Raw genomic sequence first — 24,466 nt, 5'->3', positions numbered from 1 at the left:
AAAATGTGTTTATTTTCCGGGGAATAAGTAAATTACCAATGATTGATTTTTTCGTTCAATCACTAAAAAAGGGAATAGTTTATGAAAACGGTGGTTAGCCCGGGGCAGTATAGTGGCGAAGATGTTTACGGCGTTTGTTCCAAACTCTACCGCCACTATTTTTTCCCGTAAACCGTCGTGATGACTCTAAACTCTGTACATATATATTTCCCGCGTTTATTATCTATCAACCTATGATAACACCGTCTATAGTTATCCTTATTTCACTACTCCCGGGTACCTAAAGAGAGGAGTTGGAATAAGTGGGGAAGGTTGGAATAAAAATGTTCTGGGTAAAAAATTTTTGAAAAGGAGGCTAATGCAGCAAAATTAGGACAAAAGAGCGAACTATCAAAAATATTTTCCCGAAAATTGATTAGCGGGGGACGCTTATTAGGTACCCGAGAGTATCACGCTAAGCTTACCCGAAAGAATGACTTACGATGTGGTAAGCACTGCCATTTTACCAATTTCATATGAAGGGATGAAGCGTACATTTGTGAAATACAAAATAACTTTAAGTGAGAGAATGATCGAAATGAAAGCGGTATAAAAACAAGACAACAGTTTCTTCTTATTATATTCATCGTATGTTTCCTCTAAAAATTCAATTATCGTTAAGTATAAATAAAAACGTAAAATAAGATATGATTTAAATCAAAAGTTATATAATGCTGTAAAAAATCAAAACCATAATGATTTTCCGTTTCCGCTCAAAAAGCGAACAAATACAATATTCGAGGTCTTTTAAATTTTTTCGTTCGCTCGGACACAAGCAGAAGCCAAACACAAGCAGACGCCAAATTCGACACATGTACAATATTTTTAAATTGATATTTTATTTTTTACTGATGTATCATGTAATTATGCTTCTGTTTAATTTGATAGGTCGATTTTTAACGTTTTCGAGCACTCTCTGAAAGTAACTTTTTTATTCAATTGAGCATAACTTTTGATCTAATGAATCAAATTTAATAAACGACCCATCAAAATTTAAGTTTATCTTTCTTCTTTCCAATGAAATAGGAATGGTTCTTTTAAAACTTTTACATTTCGAGAAAATTAGTCTCTGTCTCTCTTCAAAGAAATCCTTCTTTTGAAAAACAGAAAACATTAACCACCACAAAAGATGAAAAAACAAAATCCTCAAATCAATATATATGAATATTTCTAGAAAACTCTAAATAGTGTTAATTTCTCCCATGATGTTGACTTTACGATCTTTATAACGACTTGATATCTCGCTTTCGACCTGAAAAGTAAAGGAAAAAAACCATACGGACTTTAATTGAGTAAGCTCCCAATCCTACCGATGCCCCATACAGGGATCCCTTCAAGTTAAGTGACAAGATACGAATGCCCCTAAGAAGACCTTCGGCCTTATATTGTGACTCTCCAGCTCCAACCCTAACCCTAAATGATAACCTAACCCTAACTGATAGCCGAACCCCCGTCTAGGTCCGCATATTGAAAAATTTCACTTGCATCCTGGTGGATGATATCGTCTGCTAACCACTTGTAGAGGTAACATAATTTCAAAAACTCGATAGAGTTGCAAGAAGTCAGTAGTCAACACAAAACTGCAATTCAAATGGCGTTAGAAAAAAATCATTCTTGAAACTACCTGCGATTGTAGTTCTTTTGTCTTTTTCACGATAAGCGCTAACTTTGGTTCAGTATCTCCTTGTGTTTTGACCGCTTCTTGTGATCGCTCGCGTAGTGACGTAATCTGACTCAGTAGTTTTTCGGAGACACGAAGCTTCTGTTCCATTGATTCGGAGATACGGTCCACATACCTAAAAGGGTAAACAAATAATAGAACATGTTTTTGTCTTTTTGAGGGATCCGAGCAATTCTGGTCCTGAGAAGTAAATATTTGACCACTTGCAGATCATTCGTGTTTGATAAAGAGAGAAGTAAATCTTTCGCCCATTATAGGAATCGACCAGAAGGCTTCTCTTTCGATAGATTTCAGCTACCTGAAGGGAGGGGACTACTTTTTCTCCCTCGACTGCTCGAATTACCCTCGATCCTTCTCTGGGATTGAACCCACGACCTTGTGTATCGAAGCCGAATGCTTTACCTTTGCACTACGGAGAGAACGATTGAAAAATTATCTTGAAACATACTGACCTTGGTGAACTTTTAATCAAGTATAAATTTTGCATTTTGACGGAGGTTAAGCTTTGTAATACTGACGTCACATTTCCCAACATGCTTTGTAAAGTTTCGATGGTTTGAATCTGAAGCAAGGCTGGCGCTGATTGAAACTGAAAGTGAATATAAATAAATGTGTTACGTTACGTATTGGTTGAAAGCAAGTTATAAATAAGACTACTAGATACTACAAGAAGATAAAAAGTTATTGAAAGTTCCAATTGGAAGAAATTTATATAAGTAAAAATTCATGAGCCTGACTGTGAACATACCAAAGTCGTTTGGGATGAGGGGGTGTTAAAAAGTTACTTAAGTTAGTTGTACTGTGTATTTGGGAGAAAAAAAATTAAAATGTGGAAGATCTTAGGATGTAGAATTTCTGAAAATCGGAGCCTGCTCATTATTGATTAGTCTGTACACAGACCCGATATCTACGGCTAATTTCAAAATTCATTGCCGTAGAGGGTCTGTTGTCATTGTCTTTTCCGATTTGAGATTTTTCAAACCGACCGCTGCGATGGAGTGTAGGTGAGAGAGGGAAGACGACAAGAGAAGCGTTGCTATTTATAAATCATACTTCATCGCAGAGGTTTCCGTACGGGAATTATTTTTATCAAACAGACAATACGCACAGAGTGTAGTACGAAACGATAAACTTGAGGTAACTCTAGTACAGAGTAATTATTGATGATGCAACCATGTGAAAGATTATAAATAACAGTTATTATAACAGAAATATAGTAATACCTCATAGACTGTGATCATATCAGCGTTTAGCCTCATTTCTGAAAGACGTTGCTCCAAAAATGACTGTAGCTAAATGGAAAAAGAAAACAAGGATAAGCGGTCACTCAATGAACCAATACACCCCTTTTCATCAAGACCCGGTAGGATTTTTTCAGCCAGTGGGTATAAAAATAACGGACTGAAGTTCAATGGCATTGATATTCCCATATTTTTATGGCAGGGGATTTCAATTATTTTGTTTTGGGGATGGAAAAAATAGCATAATATTTTGTAGCGAGGATTGGTTTATTTGAGTATGTTCAGTGGGCACAAAAATTGGAGGATGATTTTCCACCGGGGACGATATTTTGTCCAATTTTTCCAGTGGGAAGAGGTCCCAGCGGGTCTGTGAGAAGGAGTGTACCAATGAACAGTCCAAAAACAATGGATCAATATTATTCTCTGATTGTATACCCCACACTATCAAATGTTCTCACTAAAAAGTCGACGATACTGCATTAATGAAAATCTTTCCGATGCTGTCAACTGAGCAGAAAAGGGACTGTGCTATAACACCATGATATCAAGCAGGTTAACAAGATAAGTGTTTAGCATTCATAGGGGATAAGATAAATTTTTCAAAAGGGGGAACATTCTTCAAATGACTGAAATACATTGATTTTTTAATGGTTGATTTGATTGATGCTAGAGAAGGGGGATTTTCAAAAAACATCAAAGAAATATCAGCTCCCCCCTTTAAATACTAATATCGATATTCTAAAATACATATTCTAAAATACACAAAAACGAAAAAACAACAAAGGTGAAACTAATCACTTTCGGACCATGGCAAGATAAATATCCCTTTATAAATTTAATAATTAAATTTGTTTAAAAAAGATATTTCCTTGAGACAATGCTAATCAAAACAAAAATGAAATTTTATGAAATATGTTTGAAAAATTAAGAATATATGGGAAATATGGCCGCTAAGTCGGAAAGAGATGTTATTCCAACTTGTGATTATGATTAAACAGCTTGTATAACCTCTTTTGTTACTTTTTACATAGAAGTTTAAATTAAAAAGTTAAGAACTATAACGTCTTTCCGTCTTCATCTCATCAGCGAAGTCTTATAAGTTAAATGTTCAGCAAAAAGGCAGACTAATTTTTCACGATTTCAGTGACTTTCTGGTTTGGTCAAGTTTCAAGGAGTTAAAGATTATTTTAGAGCAAAACAAATCACGCCGCTTCTCTATCTATCCATCTACTTTAGCATTTCGGATATCGGGCTGACCTTCCAGCGCAGCTGGGTTATTTTTCATATAAAATGTTTTAGGAACCCAAAGACAATTGTATTCATTTGTTACTTTTTCGAAATGAGAAAGTTACAATGGACTTCAACGTACCTCGTAATGTCAACGATATTGATGCTGAAACAATCAGCGGTCGCCTACAGAACGCGTGCACGCCTCGCGTACTCTACACAAACGGACAATAGATATCAGGTAATCGGTATTTTCACATTATGCCATTACCAAGCGACAACATCGAACCATACTCGTTTAGAGTTAAAAAGAGTCCGTAAAACAGCAACTATTGCTGAGAAAATATTTACAGGACATTTACTGGACAAGAAAGAAGAACCAGTTTACCAATATGATGTATATGACGTGTGTGGAGACCACTCTAAAACAATAAAGCTTGGTATCGATTTAATCGAAAATCCTCGATTCAATATTATCGATTATAATCGAACAAGTGGATTATCGAAACACAAATCAAAGATTATTTTCGTGTTGACATACATTCCTATATGGGATTTCTTTGTTTTGGCAAATATTGTGAAGTTGCAGGATATCTTGGTGATCGATTTGAGAACAGACTTAACTGAAGGTGATTATTTCTACTTGGCACAAGACAATGATGTTATTCGAGGTATAACATTGATTGAGTTTATCAGGAAATACTTTGAAGTGCTCAATTACTTTTGGTGGAAAATAAAAATAGACACATATTTTAAACATCAGAATCGGTCAGAACTGTCCTTCCTGCTAGTACAAATCAGTTTTAAAACAATGACGTCATCTCAAAGGGTTGTTAAGGGTACAAAATTTAGCTTTCTCATCTTCGTTCGTTCGTTCGTTCGTTCGTTCGTTCGTTCGTTCGTTCGTTCGTTCGTTCGTTCGTTCGTTCGTTCGTTCGTTCGTTCGTTCGTTCGTTCGTTCGTTCGTTCATTCGTTCCCAAAAATTTTCATTTTATCTTTCCAGGTAATTCGGGCTACGAGGAGCACCAAATTACAAAACGCATGATTCAATTCTTCGACTGGAGAAACATAACTTTAGTCTATCTACAACAACCTTCACTGTTCTCGGAACACGACCTTTATTTTCCATTGAATAAGAGATGCTATTCAGTTATAAATATTGATACTAATAGCACCAAATACGACCCTTCTGCTGAAAAGCAAACAGTTATAAATACCAAAGAGACAACTGGATCGAGTTTAGAAAGCCAATCAGAAAGTCAAACTAGGAACCAAACAGAAAATACAAAACATATCGTTTTAAATACGCCCACGCTCCACATTTTAAACCAATCAGATGTGGTCATTCTTATTGGAACACCTGCTAAGCAATCTGAGTTCTTTTCACAGATCGAACCTAACTGGGTTCTACAGAAACAATGGGTGACGTTTCACCATAGTCAACCCCCATTTATTGATATTTATACAGATTTGAGTGTGATTAGTGGAACAGGCGATAATACGACCGAAAAATGTTTCCAATGTCGTATGGCCGCTCGTAAATTGCTCCGGATTGATCGAGTAGGTCGTAACATAGCGCGTAATAAACGAAAAGAAGTCACAAATTACAAGGGATTTAAAATCAAACTGAACCACAAAGTAAAGGACCATCGGATGCGATTTTACGACCGGAAAAGAGACAAATTTTCACAATATGCTTCCCTGGAGAAGTTTTTAGTTGCAAAGAAAGTTCAATCGATTGTTCGACCTTCCCAATGTTACATACCTCTCAAATGCCCCGCTGGAAGAGAATTACTATTTAAGAAGTATTCTTCAGAAAACAAAAAGGCAACCACGTTCATTCAAGGTTGGAAGTGCTTTTTGTGTGCAGCTGGCTACTACAAATCAGAAGAAAATCAGACATTTTGTTTCCCTTGCCCAAGACCTCTAACTTCAACAACCAACAGAACTGGTTGTTATGACCCTCACGAGTACGTTTTAGTCTTATTCTCAATAGCAGCATCACAAAAACTATCAGGAATAATTTTTACAGCCGCAGGCGCGTTGTTCGAGCTAGTTGCTTTATTTTGCTTCATTTATTACCGGGATACACCCGTAGCGCGATCTTCAGACGTCCCCTTAACAATCGTCCACATTTCAATCAATCTGGTCTACTATATCGGATCAGCAGTACTGAGTAACTTATATCCAACGAAAGGAACGTGCTTCTTGAGACTTTATTTCGTATCAGAAATCTATATGTTCTCGAATGGAATTACACTTATAAAAGCTGAGAATCTGCTTCACGTTTTCAACAAAGGAGCACGAAGAATCGGCCGCGCTGAACACAAACAGCGACGAATCGCATCCGCCATAACGATGTTCATCTTGCTGGCTATAAGCACGGTTATCATATTAACTGTTCAATGGAATTCACTTCCTGTAGTAATCGATTATAAAACTCAAAACAAGTACGAAGTGCCAAAACATATCGTGTCATGCAACATAATTAACGCTATACACAGCATTCTAATGTATTGTGCACTACTGCAAATTGTCAGTTTAGTCCAAGCGTTCCGCTCGAAAGCGCTCCCTGCGACTTACAAGAACAGCATGAGTATCCTGTACAGTAGTTTTGTTTGCATGATGGCTACCCTAGCTTACGTACCGATATTTCTCTCAGTGCCAGACGAAGTTTCGAGGGATATAGCACAGTATACTTTGTTGATGTTTCATAACTTTATTGGCATGGTGACGCTTTATGGACAGAAAGTTTTTGTCATGTTATTCCAAAAACATTTGAATAACAAAGACCACGTTTTGAGAGAGAGAATGACAAACATGGGGTTGACTTGATTTTTAATGTGATCATAAAGCTTGTAATAATTATAATTTTCAGAATTATAGACGTTGTTTCATTTCATTAACTCTTTATAAACTACGGACCAAGCTATATCCACCATCCTTGATCGGAGTTTTCTTTGCAAGTGGTACCTGTAGAGAAGCTATTGTAGCGTTGAAATTTTGTCTATCATCAAACGGCGCTACATCGCAAGTGCGCCAGAAAAAGAAGATCTTGCTCACTCCACGCACTACACCGCTATTGAGTATATCATTGGGGTATCACTTAAAGAAAACTCCGATCAAACCATTTTGCTTGGCAGGGATTGAGAAGCTTCCTCCCCATTTGATTATCCCTTTTCATTTTTCTAAATCTCGACCACGGTAGAGTAAGGACATGCTCTGCTGACGTGTCAAACTTTGAAGGCGTGTTGAAAGTTTTTTGCTAGTTTTTTGCTGTACTTTGGATGAAATCTTTTTGATACATTTATTCTGCTGTTTTACTGGTTTTGTTTTTTGATTTATTGGAATTATGAGTCAAGCAAACAAAATTACAAGAAGTTCTTCTGATGTTGAAAAATATGGAGATTTATTAGATACAAAACTTGATGCAAAGCTTCTTAAATTGTCGAAGTCTTTAGCTTCCAAAGAAGACGTGAGTGAGATCAAAGAAATGTTTATTGAGATGGCTAAACGTATTGATGATCAAGACAGGAAGATTGCTTCTCTTGAGATTGAGGGTCAGGATCATGAAGAAAGAATCCTTAAGCTGGAAAACAAAGTTTTTGTATTGGAGGACTCAGTGAACAAATTGATAGATAAGAATGCTGTTTTGTCTAGTTCAGTTGATTTTCTTACTAAGCAGTCCGATTCTCAAGAACAGTACAGCAGAAGATACTGTCTGAGGATTAATGGAATCGAGACTAAGGAAAACGAATCAGCTAAAGATTGTTTGAATACCGTTGTAAATGTTTGCAAAAATAAACTTAATCTTGAAATCTCGCATTCTGATATTGATCGTGCCCACCGGGTTGGGAAAGAGAAAAAAACAATCATAGTGAAGTTCTTTTCCTTTGCTAAACGAACAGATGTTTATAAGTCAAGGAAAACTACAAATGATTTTAAAGTCTATCTCGACCTCACTAAAAACCGTCTCAATCTTCTTGACAAAGCAAGAGAATTCATTGTTGGTGGAAATTGTCCTGTGGATTTTGTTTTTGCTGACATCAATTGCAATGTTGTGGCTCGCATGAAGTCAAAAGAGTATAAGTTTTTTGATAACATTGATTCTTTTAAAAACAGAATTTTGAACACAAAATAGCTTTCTTTCTCTAATGTCTTGGTATAACTTTTTGTGTTCTCTTTTTGACAATATTTTATAAAGTATTGCTAGTTTCTGTTGATTTCATTCATAAACTAACGGCACCCTTTTATCAAATAATTACTTTTGATTACGGTCGTGATTACACTTGTGTTTGGCACTGTTACTACCTAATTACAGTAATTTCTTTTCAGCTTTTTTCGGTTTTTTTTTTTTTTTTTTTTTTTTTTCATTTTTAGTAATGTTTTGTCATACTTTTTTTACAATTTTGTGTGTTTGTGAGGGCTATTCTTGTAAATCAATTTTTGGTCTTGTACTTGTCGAACGTTATGGCTTGCTATGGGAATAAGCTTGCAGCAGTATAGAGCGTGCATTGGAAACTTTAATTCTTATAATTTTTTTCTCACAAAATTTAGCCTCAGTCTGCGCCTGCGCATTAGTCTTACATTCCGTGGGTTTTCAAATTTTCTTCCCCTTCGTTTCTATATATTCTGGGTGCAGTACTTATTTATATTTTTTAAGCTTAGCCTACTTCTTTTGGCGGGAGATATCGAGTCAAACCCGGGGCCGCGAGAGAAAGATAACACCTTATCAATTTCTCATTGGAATCTAAACAGCGTTTGGGTTAATAAATTTTCAAAGATTGCTCAAATCACTGCCTTTCTGAGTGCTCACAAGTTTGATATCTTCTGCGTCGGTGAGTCGTTTCTCGATTCCTCTATCGAGAGTGATGATTCGAGGTTGAAGATAGAAAATTATGAGCTACTCAGATGTGACCACCCATCTAACTCTAAAATAGGTGGTGTTTGTCTTTATTATAGAAGGGGTCTTTCTGTTGAGAGAAGGCCTGAGCTGTCTTCTCTTGACGAGTGCCTTGTTTGTGAAGTTAATTCTGGTTCGAAAAAACTTCTTCTTTGTCTTCTCTACCGTACTCCTAGTCAAAATGCAGACGAATTTTCTGCATTTAAACAAAAATGGGAGGAAACAATCAAAAACATTTATGACGTTTCTCCCACTCTATCTATTTTTCTTGGTGATTTCAACGCAAGAAATTCAGTTTGGTGGACTGGTAATATCACAAATTCTCAAGGAGAGGACATTAACGACTTAGCCACGCAGTATGGGTTACATCAACTGATTGACGAGCCAACTCACTTGAGGCCTGGGTGCTCTCCATCCTGTATAGATCTTATTTTTTCATCTTCGCGAACACCTATTTTAGAATCTGGGGTTTTACCTTCCCTCAATTCCCGTTGTCACCACCAGATACCTTTTGTTAGAATAAATTTTCAAATTAAATTCCCTCCAGCTTATAAACGCAAGATTTGGGACTTCTCTCGCGCTGACCAAAGGGGAATCATGCTTGCTCTGAATGCCATTGATTGGGACAATACCTTTCTGGGGCTCAATGTTGAAGATCGCGTCGCCCTTCTCTCTGAATATATCCTTAACATTTTTTCTAACTTTGTCCCAAACAAAATTATAACAATCAGGGATAAAGATGCGTTATGGATGACTCCTGAGATAAAGCAGATGCTTCTGGACAAGGCTAAAATATATCGTCGATGGAGAAAGTGGCAAAATCCCTTAGATCGCCAGGCACTCGATGATATGGTTGTCGAGTGCAGATTAGCCATCAATACTGCCAAGGACAACTATTTTTCTCGTCTTGGCAATTCTTTAAATGATCCAAACATCGGAAGTAAGAAATACTGGTCTACCCTTAAGCAGTTCCTGAGCATACGAAAAAACCCTAAAATTCCACCCATTCGCGACGAAAGAAATGTCCTTGTGAGCGATGTTTCTGAGAAGGCCGATATTTTTAACTCTTTTTTTGCAAACCAATGTTCTTTGATCGAAACTGGCAGCGTGCTGCCACCTGAACAATTTTTCACTGACTCCAGGCTAAATAACCTTGAATTTGACGAAGAAAAAATCGCGTCAATTATTAATTCTTTAAACGTAAACAAGGCCCATGGGTGGGATAATGTTTCTTCTCGTATGATCAGGATCTGTGGTGATTCTCTAGTAAAACCTTTGTTTAGTATATTCAATCTTTCAATCAATTCTGGCATTTTCCCATCACAGTGGAAGAAAGGCAATGTGGTTCCTGTCTATAAAAAGGGAGACAGGAGCATAGCTAAAAATTACAGACCAGTTTCTCTTCTTCCAGTGTTTGGAAAAATATTTGAAAAGTGTATCTATGATGCACTTTACAGATATTTTGAAACAAATAATCTATTTTCTCCATGTCAGTCTGGATTTCGGGAGGGTGACTCTTGCATTTCTCAGTTGTTGTCCATAACGCATGATATTTTTACAGGGTTTGACGTGAACCCTTCTTTAGATACCAGGGGTGTGTTTTTAGATATTTCAAAGGCATTCGACCGGGTCTGGCATGATGGCTTGATTTTCAAACTCAAATCTTATGGGGTAACCGGACCTCTGCTTTCCTTAATACGTAACTTTCTTGATGATAGGCATCAGAGAGTTGTGTTGAATGGGAAAACGTCTGAGTGGAAGAAGATCAATGCTGGGGTACCTCAGGGCTCGATTCTTGGTCCTTTATTCTTCTTAATTTACATTAATGATCTCCCATTAAACCTTGAGTCAAAACCCAAAATCTTTGCTGACGACACCTCCTTATTCTCCCTTGTGATGGACCAGCTCTTGAGCCTTGGGGTACTAAACAGAGATCTTGCCAGGATAAGTGAGTGGGCTCGTCAATGGAAGATGTCTTTCAACCCAGACCCTTCTAAACAAGCTGTGGAAGTCTATTTTACCTGCAGAATCACTCCTGCTAATGCTCCAGTAATCTCCTTCAATAACACTAACATCGCTGTCTGTGAGCACCAAAAACACCTAGGTCTTATCTTAGATTCAAAACTTTCTTTCGATTACCATCTTGAGGAGAAGATAAAAAAGGCCAATAAAGGTATTGGCCTTATTAACAGACTTCGCAAACATGTGCCTAGAAGATCTCTTCTTACCATCTATAAATCTTACATTAGACCTCATCTTGACTACGGTGATATCATATATGACCGCCCAGGAAATGCCTCTTTTGTGCAGAAGCTTGAATCCATCCAATATAATGCCTGCTTAGCTATCACAGGTTGCTTTCGTGGAACGTCTCAGGAGAGAATATACTCTGAACTTGGCCTTGAAAGCCTTGCTGACAGACGCTTTGCCAGGAGAATGATATTTTTCTATAAAATCATAAATAACCAAGCTCCATCTTACTTACGTAACTATCTGCCAGCAAGGCTTACAGAGCCAGTTAACATAAGAACAAGAAATCCTATTTATCCTCTTAATATACGAACTGAGCGTTTTCGTAATACTTTTTTTCCTTACTGCATATCACAGTGGAATGTCCTGGGCGCGAATATAAGAGATCTACCTTCTGTTAAGACCTTTAAGAATGCAATTTTAGAATTTTTGAGACCCAAACAATCTCGTGTTTTTGATGTTTCCGACAATCAAGGTGTAGTCTTTCTAAATCGACTTCGGGTAGGGTTCAGTCATCTCAACGAGCACAAATTTAGGCATGGTTTTCGTGATACTTTAGACCCTTTTTGTGGTTGTCGAACTAACTCAGTTGAAAATACTCAGCACTTTTTTCTGCACTGCTCTATATATTCCCATGCGAGACAATCTCTATTCGACAAACTACAAGACTTAGGTATTATTTTCCTCCCACTGAACCCTTCTTATTTTTGTCGGTTTTTATTATACGGTGATGAAAGCTTGACCTTAATTTTAAATCAAACTATAATTCTTTCTGTCGTTGAATATATCCATGAATCTGGAAGGTTCAGTGGTGCGTTATTTTAGTCCACTACAACCATAGCTCTCTCCACGTCACACCTTGTTTTACTTTTTCCTTTCTTCATAGCCTTACCTCTGGCGATATAACTTAAGTTTCTAGCGGAGGGAGGGACTATATTAATGTTTAGTAGTATTTTGTATTATATGTTCGTAATGTACCCTGTGTTTATGTTTCAATAAAAAAAAAAAAAAAAAAAAAAAAAAAAAAAAATTATCCCTTTAATGTCTCATTAATATATATATATTAAGTTAATTTAAAGGTTTTGTATTTAAATAAGAGTAATATCGTTTGCATATTCATCAATTTTAATTTACAAGCTTTTTCACATTGGATTGACACGGATGTGGAGCAAGATTGGTCAGAAAGAGGAAGAGAAAAAACATTATTTTGCTTATATCAGCATAATATAACAATAGGCGGACACTGTCCCGATATGAAACATGTGTCTGGTATGAAACGGGAACACTTATGTAAAAACAAAACCTTTAATGAAAAACCAGCCCTCAAGAAAAAACAACGTGCTAACCTCCAGTAGTTCATCAATGAAGACATTTCTCGTTGTTGTGTTCTCTAAGACGGAGAGTGCTTCATCTCCTGATGCCACTCCTCCTTCAGGGTTTTCTTGACCAGCATCTTCAACTGTGATTGCTATGTCTTCCACTCCTGAGAGAGCACAAAAAGAAATCATAAAAGAAACAAGCTAGATATTAAATGGACCTACCTGATGATGAAAGTTAGATAGCAATAAGGAGAAAAAATGACAACAATCAGTCATAGAATATAGCGTTTAGCGAAAATACATTACGCATTGAATAGCATCATTATCAGTATTTCCTAGCACATCCTAGTATATACACAAACCCAGTATCTGCGACTTATTTCAAAATTCATTGCCGTAGAGGGTCTGTTGTCATTGTCTTTTAGCCTTCCTGAAACGTAAAGTCTGGTTTTTAGCAATAAAAATTCGCTAACATAAAAAAGTCTCTTAAGTAAAATTCTTAAAGCTACCCCTTTAACAGAACACGTTGTGAATACATTCCACGAATCAGGGTCTTACCGTCTCCCATATTACCCCAATCGATATCACCGCCGTCGCCATCCGCATTCAAATCACCTTCATCACCAAAATCTATTCCTCCATCTGTTGTTGACGTGTCTCCTCCCAAATATCCCCAATCGATCTATTGGTGTCAAAGTAGAATATTGTACACTTATAAACCCTTAACGATGCAGTTTGCATTCGAGGGGAGTGGTAAATCTGTTTCACAACCCCGTGGAACTTTTTTCCTCAGTGGGGATAAAGATTCCTATTGAAATCCCAATTGCAATGCAATTTTTAAACATTTAAATATAAGTTAATTTTTGCCAGATTTTCCGGTTGGGCTGCGGGTCTGTGACACAGGGGCGTGTAAATGATTTTAAAAGAAAGTTTTCTCCCCAGCGCACGGCATTTTCATGCTGCTTCTAAAAAAACCAAGCAAATTCCCACTAAAACTCTATTCTTAAAATGAAATACATTTTCCTGAGTCTCTACGGTTGAGTGCAAACTATTTTCAGTATTCGAAAGCTGAACTGCATATTGAAGCTGCTTATAACATTTGAATGCTAAGGTATCTTACATTTTTCAAAAGAGCTCCTACGCTTGTATTTTTCAAAAACTTGCTCAAAAATATTTTGCTTGTAAATTCATTAAAAGTCTCCTCGAGAGAGAACCTTGCCATTAAAGGTTGATAGACATTTATTGAATTAAATTCTCAAAAGTATGTACTTACATTTTTCTCAGCACTATGTCATATAAAAAAGTTATCAAACCGTTGAACTTTTGAGGAGAAGAATTTTAAGTTTTTAGGTGTTGAAAAATGAAAACAAAAATCTTCCCAACATCGACATCGTATGTTAAGTTTAACACATCAATTTGTATTAGTGTTAATCTCAGACTATGGATACCTCAGCTTCTTCATCTCCAGCACCGTCCACTGAAATCTTTGCCATGGCTTCCATATCAACTTTCTGGATACTTTCTTCAATTTTGGATGGAGCATTACCAGTTTTCCACTGATATACTGTTGCATTACCGTGTTCAATGACAAATTTGATGAGAGGTGTTATGTCTACTTCCTCTATGGTATCTCTGCAAAAAAATTCAATAAGAAGAGCTTAGGGCTACTCTATGAATATCAACATCAGAGGATCAGGTACAAACTATGGTAAAATGACATCAAAAGTCTGTGTCATCAAAACCCAATACATTGATTTCTGGTATTTATTGTAACTAGACCCTTGAAAGCTCATTTCATTATTATTTTATACAATTTTCGACACAAGGGTTGGTTAGTTTCTATTATATCTCAATAACAATATACTTTTGATTTACGAATTTGATGAAAGCACTATAGTATTGGCAGGCATCCTCCATAGATTTTGTTTCTTCGGACACATCTTTAAGAATTCCTGGTAATTCTTGTGCAAGTTCAACCAGTTCTTTTCGTACATTCGAACCCTAGAATTCAGGGCAAAGTATGGTTATCCTCTACAAAGATTTATAGAATTTTGCGCCAGATGATTAAAGTATTTCGGAAACTCTGGTATAAGATTTTCAAAGCACAGTGAGTTACACTAGGAGCCGTCCACATAGTACGTACCCACTATAGGGGAAGAGGGGTCTTCTTAAAAGCGTATACTTGCGTACAAGGGGAGTGGATTTATATTCCTATTCCTTTACATTTATATTCCTTTTCACATTCATTTTTTCTGCTTGTAAAATCTTTTGAAAGAGAATTAAAAGAGATTCGTTTGTTCCTTACGACATCGACGTTGATGATGAGGAATGTCGACTTTTACGCTTCTTATTGACATCAAGGAAAAGAAAAAGATTCTTAATTAATAAACATTGAGTTTCATGTATGAAATAAAGGTCCAAACCAAACAATTTGAATTCGAAATTTTCTTCAACCGAGAAGGGGGGGGGGGTAAATGAAAAAAGAACGTACTTACCAGGGGCGGTGTAGCCATTTGCGTACGCTTGGTACAGAGGGGGAGGGGTACTCAATTTTCAACATTTTAGTGCATACGTACTATGTGGACAGCCCCCTACACATTTTATGTCTCAAAAACGAAAACTAACACCTGAAAAAATCTTGTGAGATTATTAAAATCACATGCAAAAATTTCTTACAGGTATACCCATTTGTTTACATAATTTCAAATATTTGGCTTTGAAAAGTGCAGAGTTTTGATTGCAATCTTTTTCTTTTCTTTGACATTCCTAGATGAAGAATAAAACCAAGAATAAAAATATAATGATGAATGAATGTTATATAATCACTATTTCAAGGGGACTTACTATATGGAAAACATAATTGAATAATTTGTAAAGTGTATAAATAGAACGATACTTGGAAGCAGTTAACTAATTGTTTCACTACTGACAATTCCATGTCCTATTGAAATGAAATTTTAGAAAAACTAAAAGTCCTGTTGCTCTTACAAAGAATTAACATTTGAGTGTATATTATAATAAATGAAAGCCATACAAAAGTTTTGGGCTCCATTGAAGTAATAAACTTACACGCTGGGTGAGCTGGCATTTAGCTATTTGTCTTTTGAGTCCAGGTATTTCATAATTAACATTTCTCATTATCATTTGAGCTGCTTCCGCTAGAAAGAAAGAATAATTTTCAAGTAATAATTTTTTTTTTGCTGTTTAAAATCTAAAAATATAGTACGTTACGTCCGAAAATTGTGTTTCTCTATACACTTCTCATATAAGATATAAGCTGATAGATAGACAATCTTAAAATTGGAGGACAAATAATTCAAGCAATTTTATTTTTATCTAGGAGTTAGATCAAATAATGGTGTCATAAATTCACTTTCCTTACCTAAGAAAACACTTTCATCTTTATAGTTATTGATAATTTCTTGCCAATCCTGTAAGATGAAATTATTGTAGAAGCGTAACCAAAAAAGTAAACACTGATCATTCCTCGAAAGAGCTCTCCTCTGTTCAGCTACATGCACCATAGTTATTTTGACTGAAACTTGTTTTACTTTCAACCATATAAGCCCTTTCAAAATGATTGGAAAATTGTGAAAGTTGATGCTTTTCTTCTAATATTGTAAGAAATTTCTAACTAATACATTAGAAAAATTAATGCAACGGAGGATGAGATTGAAAGTCAGACAAAAGATAAATCTTGTTCAAATTTGTGGCATTTTTTTGCACCACATACTATAGGAGTGGCGTACGGTATTTCGGAAGTGCGGAAATTGACCCTTTTCTCTTCCAAATTGTGGAAATCGGGCAAAATTCCTTCAGTATTTTTGAATTCTGAAATTGTTTTGGTATCAGAAATTCATTAATTTTTGCTTCGGAATTTCGGTATTATGATGGTTTTATCCTCCCTTTTTCGGAATTCATACATGAAAAATTAAACTGATGAAAAATTAGTCAAAACAAGGAAAAATACCCCAAAAATACGGTATCAAAATTGCAAGTATTTCTTTACGGTATTTCGGAAATTTTGGCAAAATTATTCAGTATTTCGGAAATGAGATCTTTTAAGATGTATGCGTTCCTTTGTGAAATTTAACAACTTGTAATTACCTGATAGTAATTTTTAATTTTGTGATTTTTTTTGAATGTTGTAAATTGAAATCTTTTTTCTTTTTTTTTTACTATATATACTTGTGATCATGGTGCAAAGAAGACACCGAAACGTCAAAAATTGAATAAAATTAAATTTTTAGTTTTCACTTTTTTTATCAAATTTCGGAAATTGCAAACCCTGTACCACATAGGAATGAAATAAAATTTACCTTCATTCTTTTAGATGAATATTGACCAAAGAAATTTGTGCTACCTTCGCCACATTGTTTTAAAAGACTGACGATTTTGTTACAATGGAAATAATTGATATCTAAAATTAAAATACAGAAGAACCACCAATTAGTGAACACTCTAAAAGGTGGACATCTCTGATTATAAATATTTTTCGCTAGCCGTTTCCAAGTTAAATCCTTCTGAAAAAGTTTCAAAAAGGCATTCGTTTTAATTTTACTTCCAAGGAAAATAAGAAATGAATAGAAAAGTATTCATAATGGAGTATTCATAAGTATTCATAATAAAACCTGCCATGAACTTAATTTTTATATAAAAATCTTGTTTCTCAAAGAAATTCCTTTAATACAGAAATAGAACGGCCCTAGTTAGTCTTTAGAAAAAATTGAAATAATACAAACATGTTCCAGATAGTAAGTCTGTGATTTCTTGATTAGGTGGCATATCTTGTATTGCAGTATTTATCTTCTCGCGAATATTTCCTGCATTATCTTGCCAATTCTTTTCACAGTGTCTTCTATCAATGAGCCAATCTATAGAAAAATTAGCATGAAATTTTCATTCAATGTCCCTGAAAGGTTTTACTGTATTTAGAGTTTACCAACACCTTCAAATAAATAGGGCAAAATGTTCAAACTTATTGATAAACAAATCATTAAAAGATCATCCTACTGTAATCTTCAAAATATTCAGATCACCAGACTTTCAAATGTGTCCAACTCACAACATGTGATAAAGTTAGCAAAAAGCAACATACCTAGTAATTTGTTGTAGTATATATCAATGGGTAAATCTTCTCCTCTTACCATTTTTATTTTTTCTTTTTTTCTATATAGTGTAGTGACAAAATATTGTTCCATATTTCTTTTCCTCCTTTTATACCTATGTATTCGTTCGCTTAGCTATTTTATAGAACAATTTTAACCAAAACAAACCGCCTGATGTTTATGTCTTGTGTTCCTTTTGTTTAGACGATCCGCGCAGCCCTCGAATTTCGCTAATGGTCGTTTTTTTGTTGAGAAATGCCGCTACAGTATTCTGTTGATAATGATTACAAAGATAATTAACTCCGGCAACTTTCCGAAAAAAAATTTGGAAATTATCTCCATTATTTTTAAAATGGTTAAATTAAAGATGGTTGATGAAACAAAATTTAGAGCTTCATCGATTTTTGATAATTTTTTAACTTTGAGGTTAATAGTGTGGGGGTGAGAGGTTTCAAATTAGCGTCAATTTGACGTTAATTATGGGAAGAATTGATATGAGAGTGACAACCCCTACTGCTAACTTGCATCAGTGGAGGCTAATATGCATAGCCCTCAAGGGGCCGTCGACAAACGACTTTCCTTTTTTTAACGGCCTGAGGCCGTTAAGGTTCAGACCCCCTCCCCCCCTACGTCTTAGCGGGCAAAAAACTTCTTCAAAAGTAAATACTTTCACTGGTCCATGGCCGCCATGTTCTTTCGATTCGTAATCCTCAAAGTTCTTCTTTTCGCACGGAATAAACATGTGGTTTTGAGCCGTGACCTTTCAATTTTGAAGCTCCAAGCCCCGCAGCAAGTCAGGGCGGGATGGGTGGAGCAAGGAGTCAACTGAGGCGGAGGGAAGAATTGCCAACTTTCGTCACGTGACCAGTCATTTTTCTTGTCGAAGCATTAATTGGTGATCGGGAATAAGGTGAATGTCGTGTGGTTGCTTTGGTCTTAGCCTTTCTTCACATGTTTCTACTTTTTAGACTGATGAAATTTGTAAGTGAGACTTTCCCTTTTTTTAAAACTTTTTTAACGGCATTGCAGTAAACCCCTCCCACCCCTTACAGCCAGAAGCCGTTAAAAAAAAGGAAAATTGTTTGTCGACGGCCCCCAAAGAATGACCTGTTGAATCAAAACAAAAATGCATGGTAGAGTAGAGCTGCGAGCAGAGGTGTATAGTTCTTTTGTTTTGAAATTTTGCTGCTTTGATTGGTCAGTCATTTGACGGCTATGCAAGCTTCCCTCCAATACTGATGCAAGTTTTACCCGCCTTCTGATCTGACTACTTCACGGTACGTTTCAACAAAAACCTTAGTTAACATCTACCATTCTTTATTTCAATCTCATCTTCAATAATAGGGCTGTCAACTATGGGATCTTACAGATCACCATATCCAAGCCTATTTATTTTCTTCAAACTCAAGGCTGCAAGGTGGCAGCAAACAACTAGTGTGAAACGATATGGACATGGTATAAATGGTACTAAATGGTATAAAATGTCAACAAAAAATTAGAGAAAAATTTAATTTATACTCACATCTACGAAAATGCTTCCTTGATACTGTCTTTGGTTATTTTATATTAGAGGCGTTCATACGACTCAAGTCAAGTCAATAGTTTGAAAGAATTATTATCCTTAAAGTTTTTGGTTCAAAATTTTGAAATTTATTTTTCCGCTACAAACGTCTACCATTTCCAAAACGTGTTTTTGTTTTTGTTTTGATGGCGGTCCGGGCGGAGAAGAAAGGCGGGATAGGCGCGATAAATATAGGCGACACTTTATATTTAGGTTAGAGGACCTCACGCCAAGACCCCAAGACCCCTTAATGTTAAAACCCTCAACGGCCGGGGATCCCAAATTTTACGAAAGCTTTGAGAGGGTCTTTTCGATAGTGAAACTTATAAAGGAGGGCCCGAAACTTTTGTCGAAGGTGTGAGGACCAATGAAGTATAAGCCCGAAGGGCTAGAAGTCAATCTTCTTGGTAGGATTTGAAGCCAACAAATCCTACCAAAGTTGTGCGGCCTTGAGCGGCTCGCCTGGTTTTTACACAAATGACAGATTGAAACTAAAATTTACCGCTAAATTTCGAAAAAAATTTCAATCGTAAACAAAGGAATTGCTAGATTCAATCTGTCGTCAAAAATGCGGCGCATTTTTTAAGGCTTCACTTTTTCTTGCCTGAGAAAGGTTAGAGATTGAACTTTAGCCCTTCGGGCTTTAAACTCAATGGTGAGGACCCCCGGCCCTCTAAAGCAAGGAGGACTCCAAACTTGTCTCTACTGACGGCCAGATGTTCGTTTCGACGGCTGGATGCTCATTTCGACGACCGGAATCTCTCCATTCGATGACTTGATCTCCATATCACGATCACTGGATGCTCATTTTGGCTCAACTGCCGGATGCTTCGCGCGCCGGCTTGATGGTCACCCAGATGCTATGTCAATTCGACCCACTGATATAAAGTAGACACGAGACTCCTGGATAGGAAATTAGGCCAATTCTTATCTCTCATCCTAAACGCGTTACACGCGTGGTTTTCACACGAACGCTAGTTAAACATTAACGCCAGATTTCGAAAAATATGCCGCGTGAAAACAAAGAAATTAGAACATAACATTCATTTTTCATATAATTAGGAATCCAGCAAATTAAAAAAGGGATAATCAGATGGTTCGAGATATTTGGCCTGTCTTATAGTAACCTTCTACAGTATTTTGTGGAACAATTTTCCACGGTCGAGATATCAAAATAAGGATAAGATTAAATATTTTGAGGATTTTGTTCTGCTCATACTTAGGGTCAGAGTCAGAGTCAGAGAAAAGATTTCTTTTGCTGAAGAAAACTCGATGTTTCACTGATTTTCGTAAGTCTCACAAGAGTTTTTAATAACTGCAGAAATAAAAAATTATATAATCCCCAATCTACTTGAGCTTAACATGGGGATGTCTGATTTCCAGTGATTCTTCATTCATGTCCAGTACTATGACATTTATCTTCTGGCAGCCAGCTGCACAGTTCGTAAACATCTCTCTTCCTTTTATCTCCATAATATGAAGCCGTCAATCAAAAATTACAACTAACGAAAATAAAAGTGTTAAAACAAATGTCATTTCAAACGACATACGACAAAAAGCCGAAAACGAAAGAGAAATCTCGAATCTTTTCATGCCTTTTATGGTAATTGTCGTGAAAAAAAGATTTCTTCTCGTTAATTGAGTTATCTGAAAAAGGTAGTGTACAGACACTTTTATCTTTTAGTAAAAACAGAAATTGTAAATTACAAAGATGGAGTTGGAAGAAATGCTTTCCCACTTTCGAAAGCTAAAAGCATTGACAAAGAGTGAAAAGAAAAAGATCAAACATGTTGAAAGAATTTGATGGCGACTGTTTTTTCAAAAATGCACTTTGGCCGAAGTTTATTCGAAGAAAATTCTTTTCGAGTCCTTATGGCGATTGTGATACTTTTGATTTTGTATCTGTTTTTTTTTCAGGTAAAACATACTTTCTTACATAGTATTAAACACTCCCCCGGTGTAAATTTCAGACCCCCGCCACTGAAATATACAAGTTTCTCGCGAGTTTTTATGGTTTTTTGATTACCTCACCAAAAACCAATAGTTTTGTATTGTTCCTTGGTGAGTTCCACTTTGACGATTTTTCGACGTGGAGTAATGTCGACGTCGATTTTATTTTTCGCTACTGCTTAGGCTACTATGTATAGGCTAACTCTTAAATCAATTAAAATGCAATTCAATTCAATTGAATAATATATATTTTATTTATTTCCAGGAAATGGATGCCCACCAATGTTATATTTGGCGTGGTTTCTGTCATCACATGTAAAAAATCCACGTTGGAAAAAACGAATTTACCAACTTGACTGGTTATTCAAAAACGAATTTTTTCATCGCGATAAATGGTTCTACTTCGATATTTACGAAACAAAATATTTATATATGAACGGTAATACACGAATAAAACGCTAGACTGTGATGGTAGTATTTCTAATGAGGAATGTCGGAGTGTGCTGGTCCTACATTCATGTCATGCTGCCATTTAGTTTGATTTTACTTAACAGACTTAACAAAGAAATTAATTTTTCGGGCTTTTCATTAATTAGTGGATGAATTAATTAATTAAATTAATTGGCTTTTCAATAATTAATTACTCAAATCGAATACATTACACAATTAATACATCACTTAATTGATTGATAAAAAATTTGTGATTTTGGATGGATGTGATTTTTTGCTTTTGCTATGTATGATATTTGCGTGTTTTAATTCTTTTGTTTCTTTTAAGATTTTTACACGTTTTTATAAGAACTAAATAAGAGCCTTTGCATTTGAGCCTAAAAAATATTCTTATTTTTGGCATTTTATGAGTATTTTTATTATGTTATTTACTAAGGATTTACATGCTTTAGAGTTTCCCAAGACTCATGTTCTTATATGCTTTGTTCTTGTAGAAAAAACAACGTGTACAGTATACTACATTCATACATAATCTTTTGATGTGCTTTTAAATTTGTTAAAAAGGCGGTCGGTTGATTGGGTTTTTTCTTGCTACCGCTGACAAAAATTAGATAAATAGATTTGTTTTTCTGCACGTGGTGAAAATCGTGAAGATCTTTTTTTGGGTATATTTAATGACAGCTTCCCAATTTTTAACCGAATCCTATCAGCGGTTAAAATATAGATGCCGGTCAGATGGGTTTTATTCACAAGGGGTTAGGTTCTTACTCCTGCGAATATTTTTAGTTTAGAGAATATTTACATTATCATCAATAGTAGCAAAATTAAGTTGTATTATCTTTTTTATCAATGTAAATACTATGTTACAAAAAAATTAGTATTGAGATCCTTTATAACAGATTATGCTATGGGTCCTCATCCGAATTTTATTGTTAAGAATTTGAGTCGTACAACATTACGGTCCTTCTTTCACCCGTGTTTATATTGTCACATTTATTCTTTGAAAACAGGGCCGATCGACAATTATTTTCGGCCATGCATTAAAAGAATGATCAATTATAACAATTGAAATTTAACAAGATGACAGTGTAAAAAAATATTCTTTGAAGTCCCCGTTCTAATTTCCCAATTATTACACCAATAATATAATAATGAATGAAATAAAATTTTCAACGGCTGAAACTTAAAACGTCATCATTTTAAATTCAATTGACAATGAAAAAAAACATCTCCAGGTAATATCGTTAAGACACATATCAATAACTTAAAATCTTGACCGGACAGGTGAATTTACGGACAGTAAGGTTAAATTAAAAGGTTAACGAAAAGGTTAAATCATTTTAGAGCCAAATTTTTGGGAATGTTCACAGCCACAGATCTGTAAATCCCGAAGGGCTAGATTCGCGGCTTTTATCGAAATATGAAGCCTAGGTTTGGAAGGATTTCCTACCAAAGTCACGTGACTAAAAAATGCAATTTCACCGGTTTGAGAGATGTGAAATAGCGTTTGCCGCCTACTTTTTTTGATCTCGCGCTCCGAAAAAAAACAATTAAAATGCTAGATCCTATCCATCGGCACGAAATTTAAAAAGTCAAATTTTTGCTTCACTTTTTTTGCTGGAGAAAGCTTAAAAATGACTATCTAGCCCTTCGGGCTTTACAGATATCTGTGTTCACACATAGTTCACAGCCCGTCTTAATTTTTTGTATCCTGCTCAGCTGCTGCTCACCACGTGTTCCAAGTCAACTCGACAAACATAATAATTACTGAGTGACGTCAAAAAATTTAGCAATCTTCAGAAAGGTGTCAAGATGATAGGAGCAAATCGAAGCAAACAAGTGTAATTGACATCTATTTTTATTGTTACCTAGGTAACAAATATTTTAATTGTTTCGAAAAAAATGTTAATTATGCCTGACGTAAGAAACAAATATATAATTTATGTCAAAATTTCGGATAATAAGTTACAAAATACAATGAGCCTTTTGTTTAAAAATCAATGCTCGAATTTGAATGTAAAATGATCGGGGTGTTATAGTGCTTGAAATATAAAGTTGACATTGACATTGACAAACGGCGGTCAATTTTACGTGAACCCCCGTTTCTGTTCGTGATCAGTAAAGTGGTGAATTCTTGTATCAAAATTTTTTGGAGCACGTGTGTTCAAGTTTGAATTGTTGGTTGTGGTGCTAGTTGTCTTTAAAAACCTTAAAATGGATTTCCTAGAAGAAGAAAAGCTTTATAAAGTTATGGAAACAGATTTAAATGACAAAATTCCATCAAACTTGGATAAGGTATGTTTATGTTGACTTTTGATATTCTGTACTTTATTATAGGATTAGCTACATATAGGGGTGTAGGAGGTTTTTGATTTCCAAAATACCGAAAATTTTGCCTCGATTTCCAAAATTTAGACCAGTAATAAATCACGTCGTTGTATTTCACTTCAGCTTCGCCTGCCCAAGTGCACTAAGTGCGCTGAATACAAGGATGAACGACTCTTAAATTTAGATTCTAAAGAAACTTTTTCTTTCAAAAAGCGTTGTTTTATTTTTCATCAAAAATAAAAAAATATTTTAAGAAATCTATCCAACTTTTTTGGCTAAATGATATTTCACATAATAAAAACAATAAATAAATACTCGGACATTTTAATTTTATGATTCATTCGAAGGAGAATGAAAAACTGATAAAATTTCACAACGTATATATCTGAAAATGACGTCATAAACAAT

At 35.5% G+C, this 24,466-nt stretch overlaps 1 protein-coding gene across 1 annotated transcript; it reads right to left on the bottom strand.

Moving 5' to 3' along the window:
* Positions 1-606: 606 nt before the first annotated feature.
* LOC136819174 (CDK5 regulatory subunit-associated protein 3-like) lies at positions 607-17,857 on the bottom strand. The gene is made up of 14 exons (XM_067075387.1): positions 17,760-17,857; positions 17,404-17,535; positions 16,981-17,081; positions 16,044-16,092; positions 15,731-15,819; positions 15,338-15,427; positions 14,526-14,662; positions 14,110-14,293; positions 13,220-13,343; positions 12,689-12,825; positions 2,944-3,012; positions 2,173-2,309; positions 1,664-1,835; positions 607-1,291 (listed from the first exon to the last, which is right to left on the bottom strand). Exons 1-14 carry the CDS (start codon positions 17,809-17,811, stop codon positions 1,220-1,222), a joined length of 1,545 nt encoding a protein of 514 aa, XP_066931488.1. The 5' UTR covers positions 17,812-17,857; the 3' UTR covers positions 607-1,219.
* Positions 17,858-24,466: the final 6,609 nt, after the last annotated feature.

This window comes from Clytia hemisphaerica, unplaced genomic scaffold (genome assembly GCF_902728285.1).
Source record: "Clytia hemisphaerica strain Z4C2 unplaced genomic scaffold, Clytia hemisphaerica genome assembly, whole genome shotgun sequence".
In the NCBI taxonomy this organism is placed as follows: Eukaryota; Metazoa; Cnidaria; class Hydrozoa; order Leptothecata; family Clytiidae; genus Clytia; species Clytia hemisphaerica.
This window is presented reverse-complemented; position numbering and strand designations above follow the sequence as displayed.

Coding starts and splice junctions, on each gene's coding strand:
- LOC136819174 (XM_067075387.1), bottom strand. CDS start 17,811: ATGGTAAGAGGAGAAGATTTACCCATTGATATATACTACAACAAATTA. Junction 17,536..17,759: donor ATACTACAACAAATTACTAG/GTATGTTGCTTT, acceptor ATTTTTCTATAG/ATTGGCTCATTGATAGAAGA. Junction 15,428..15,730: donor AATGCCAGCTCACCCAGCGT/GTAAGTTTATTA, acceptor TTCTTCATCTAG/GAATGTCAAAGAAAAGAAAA.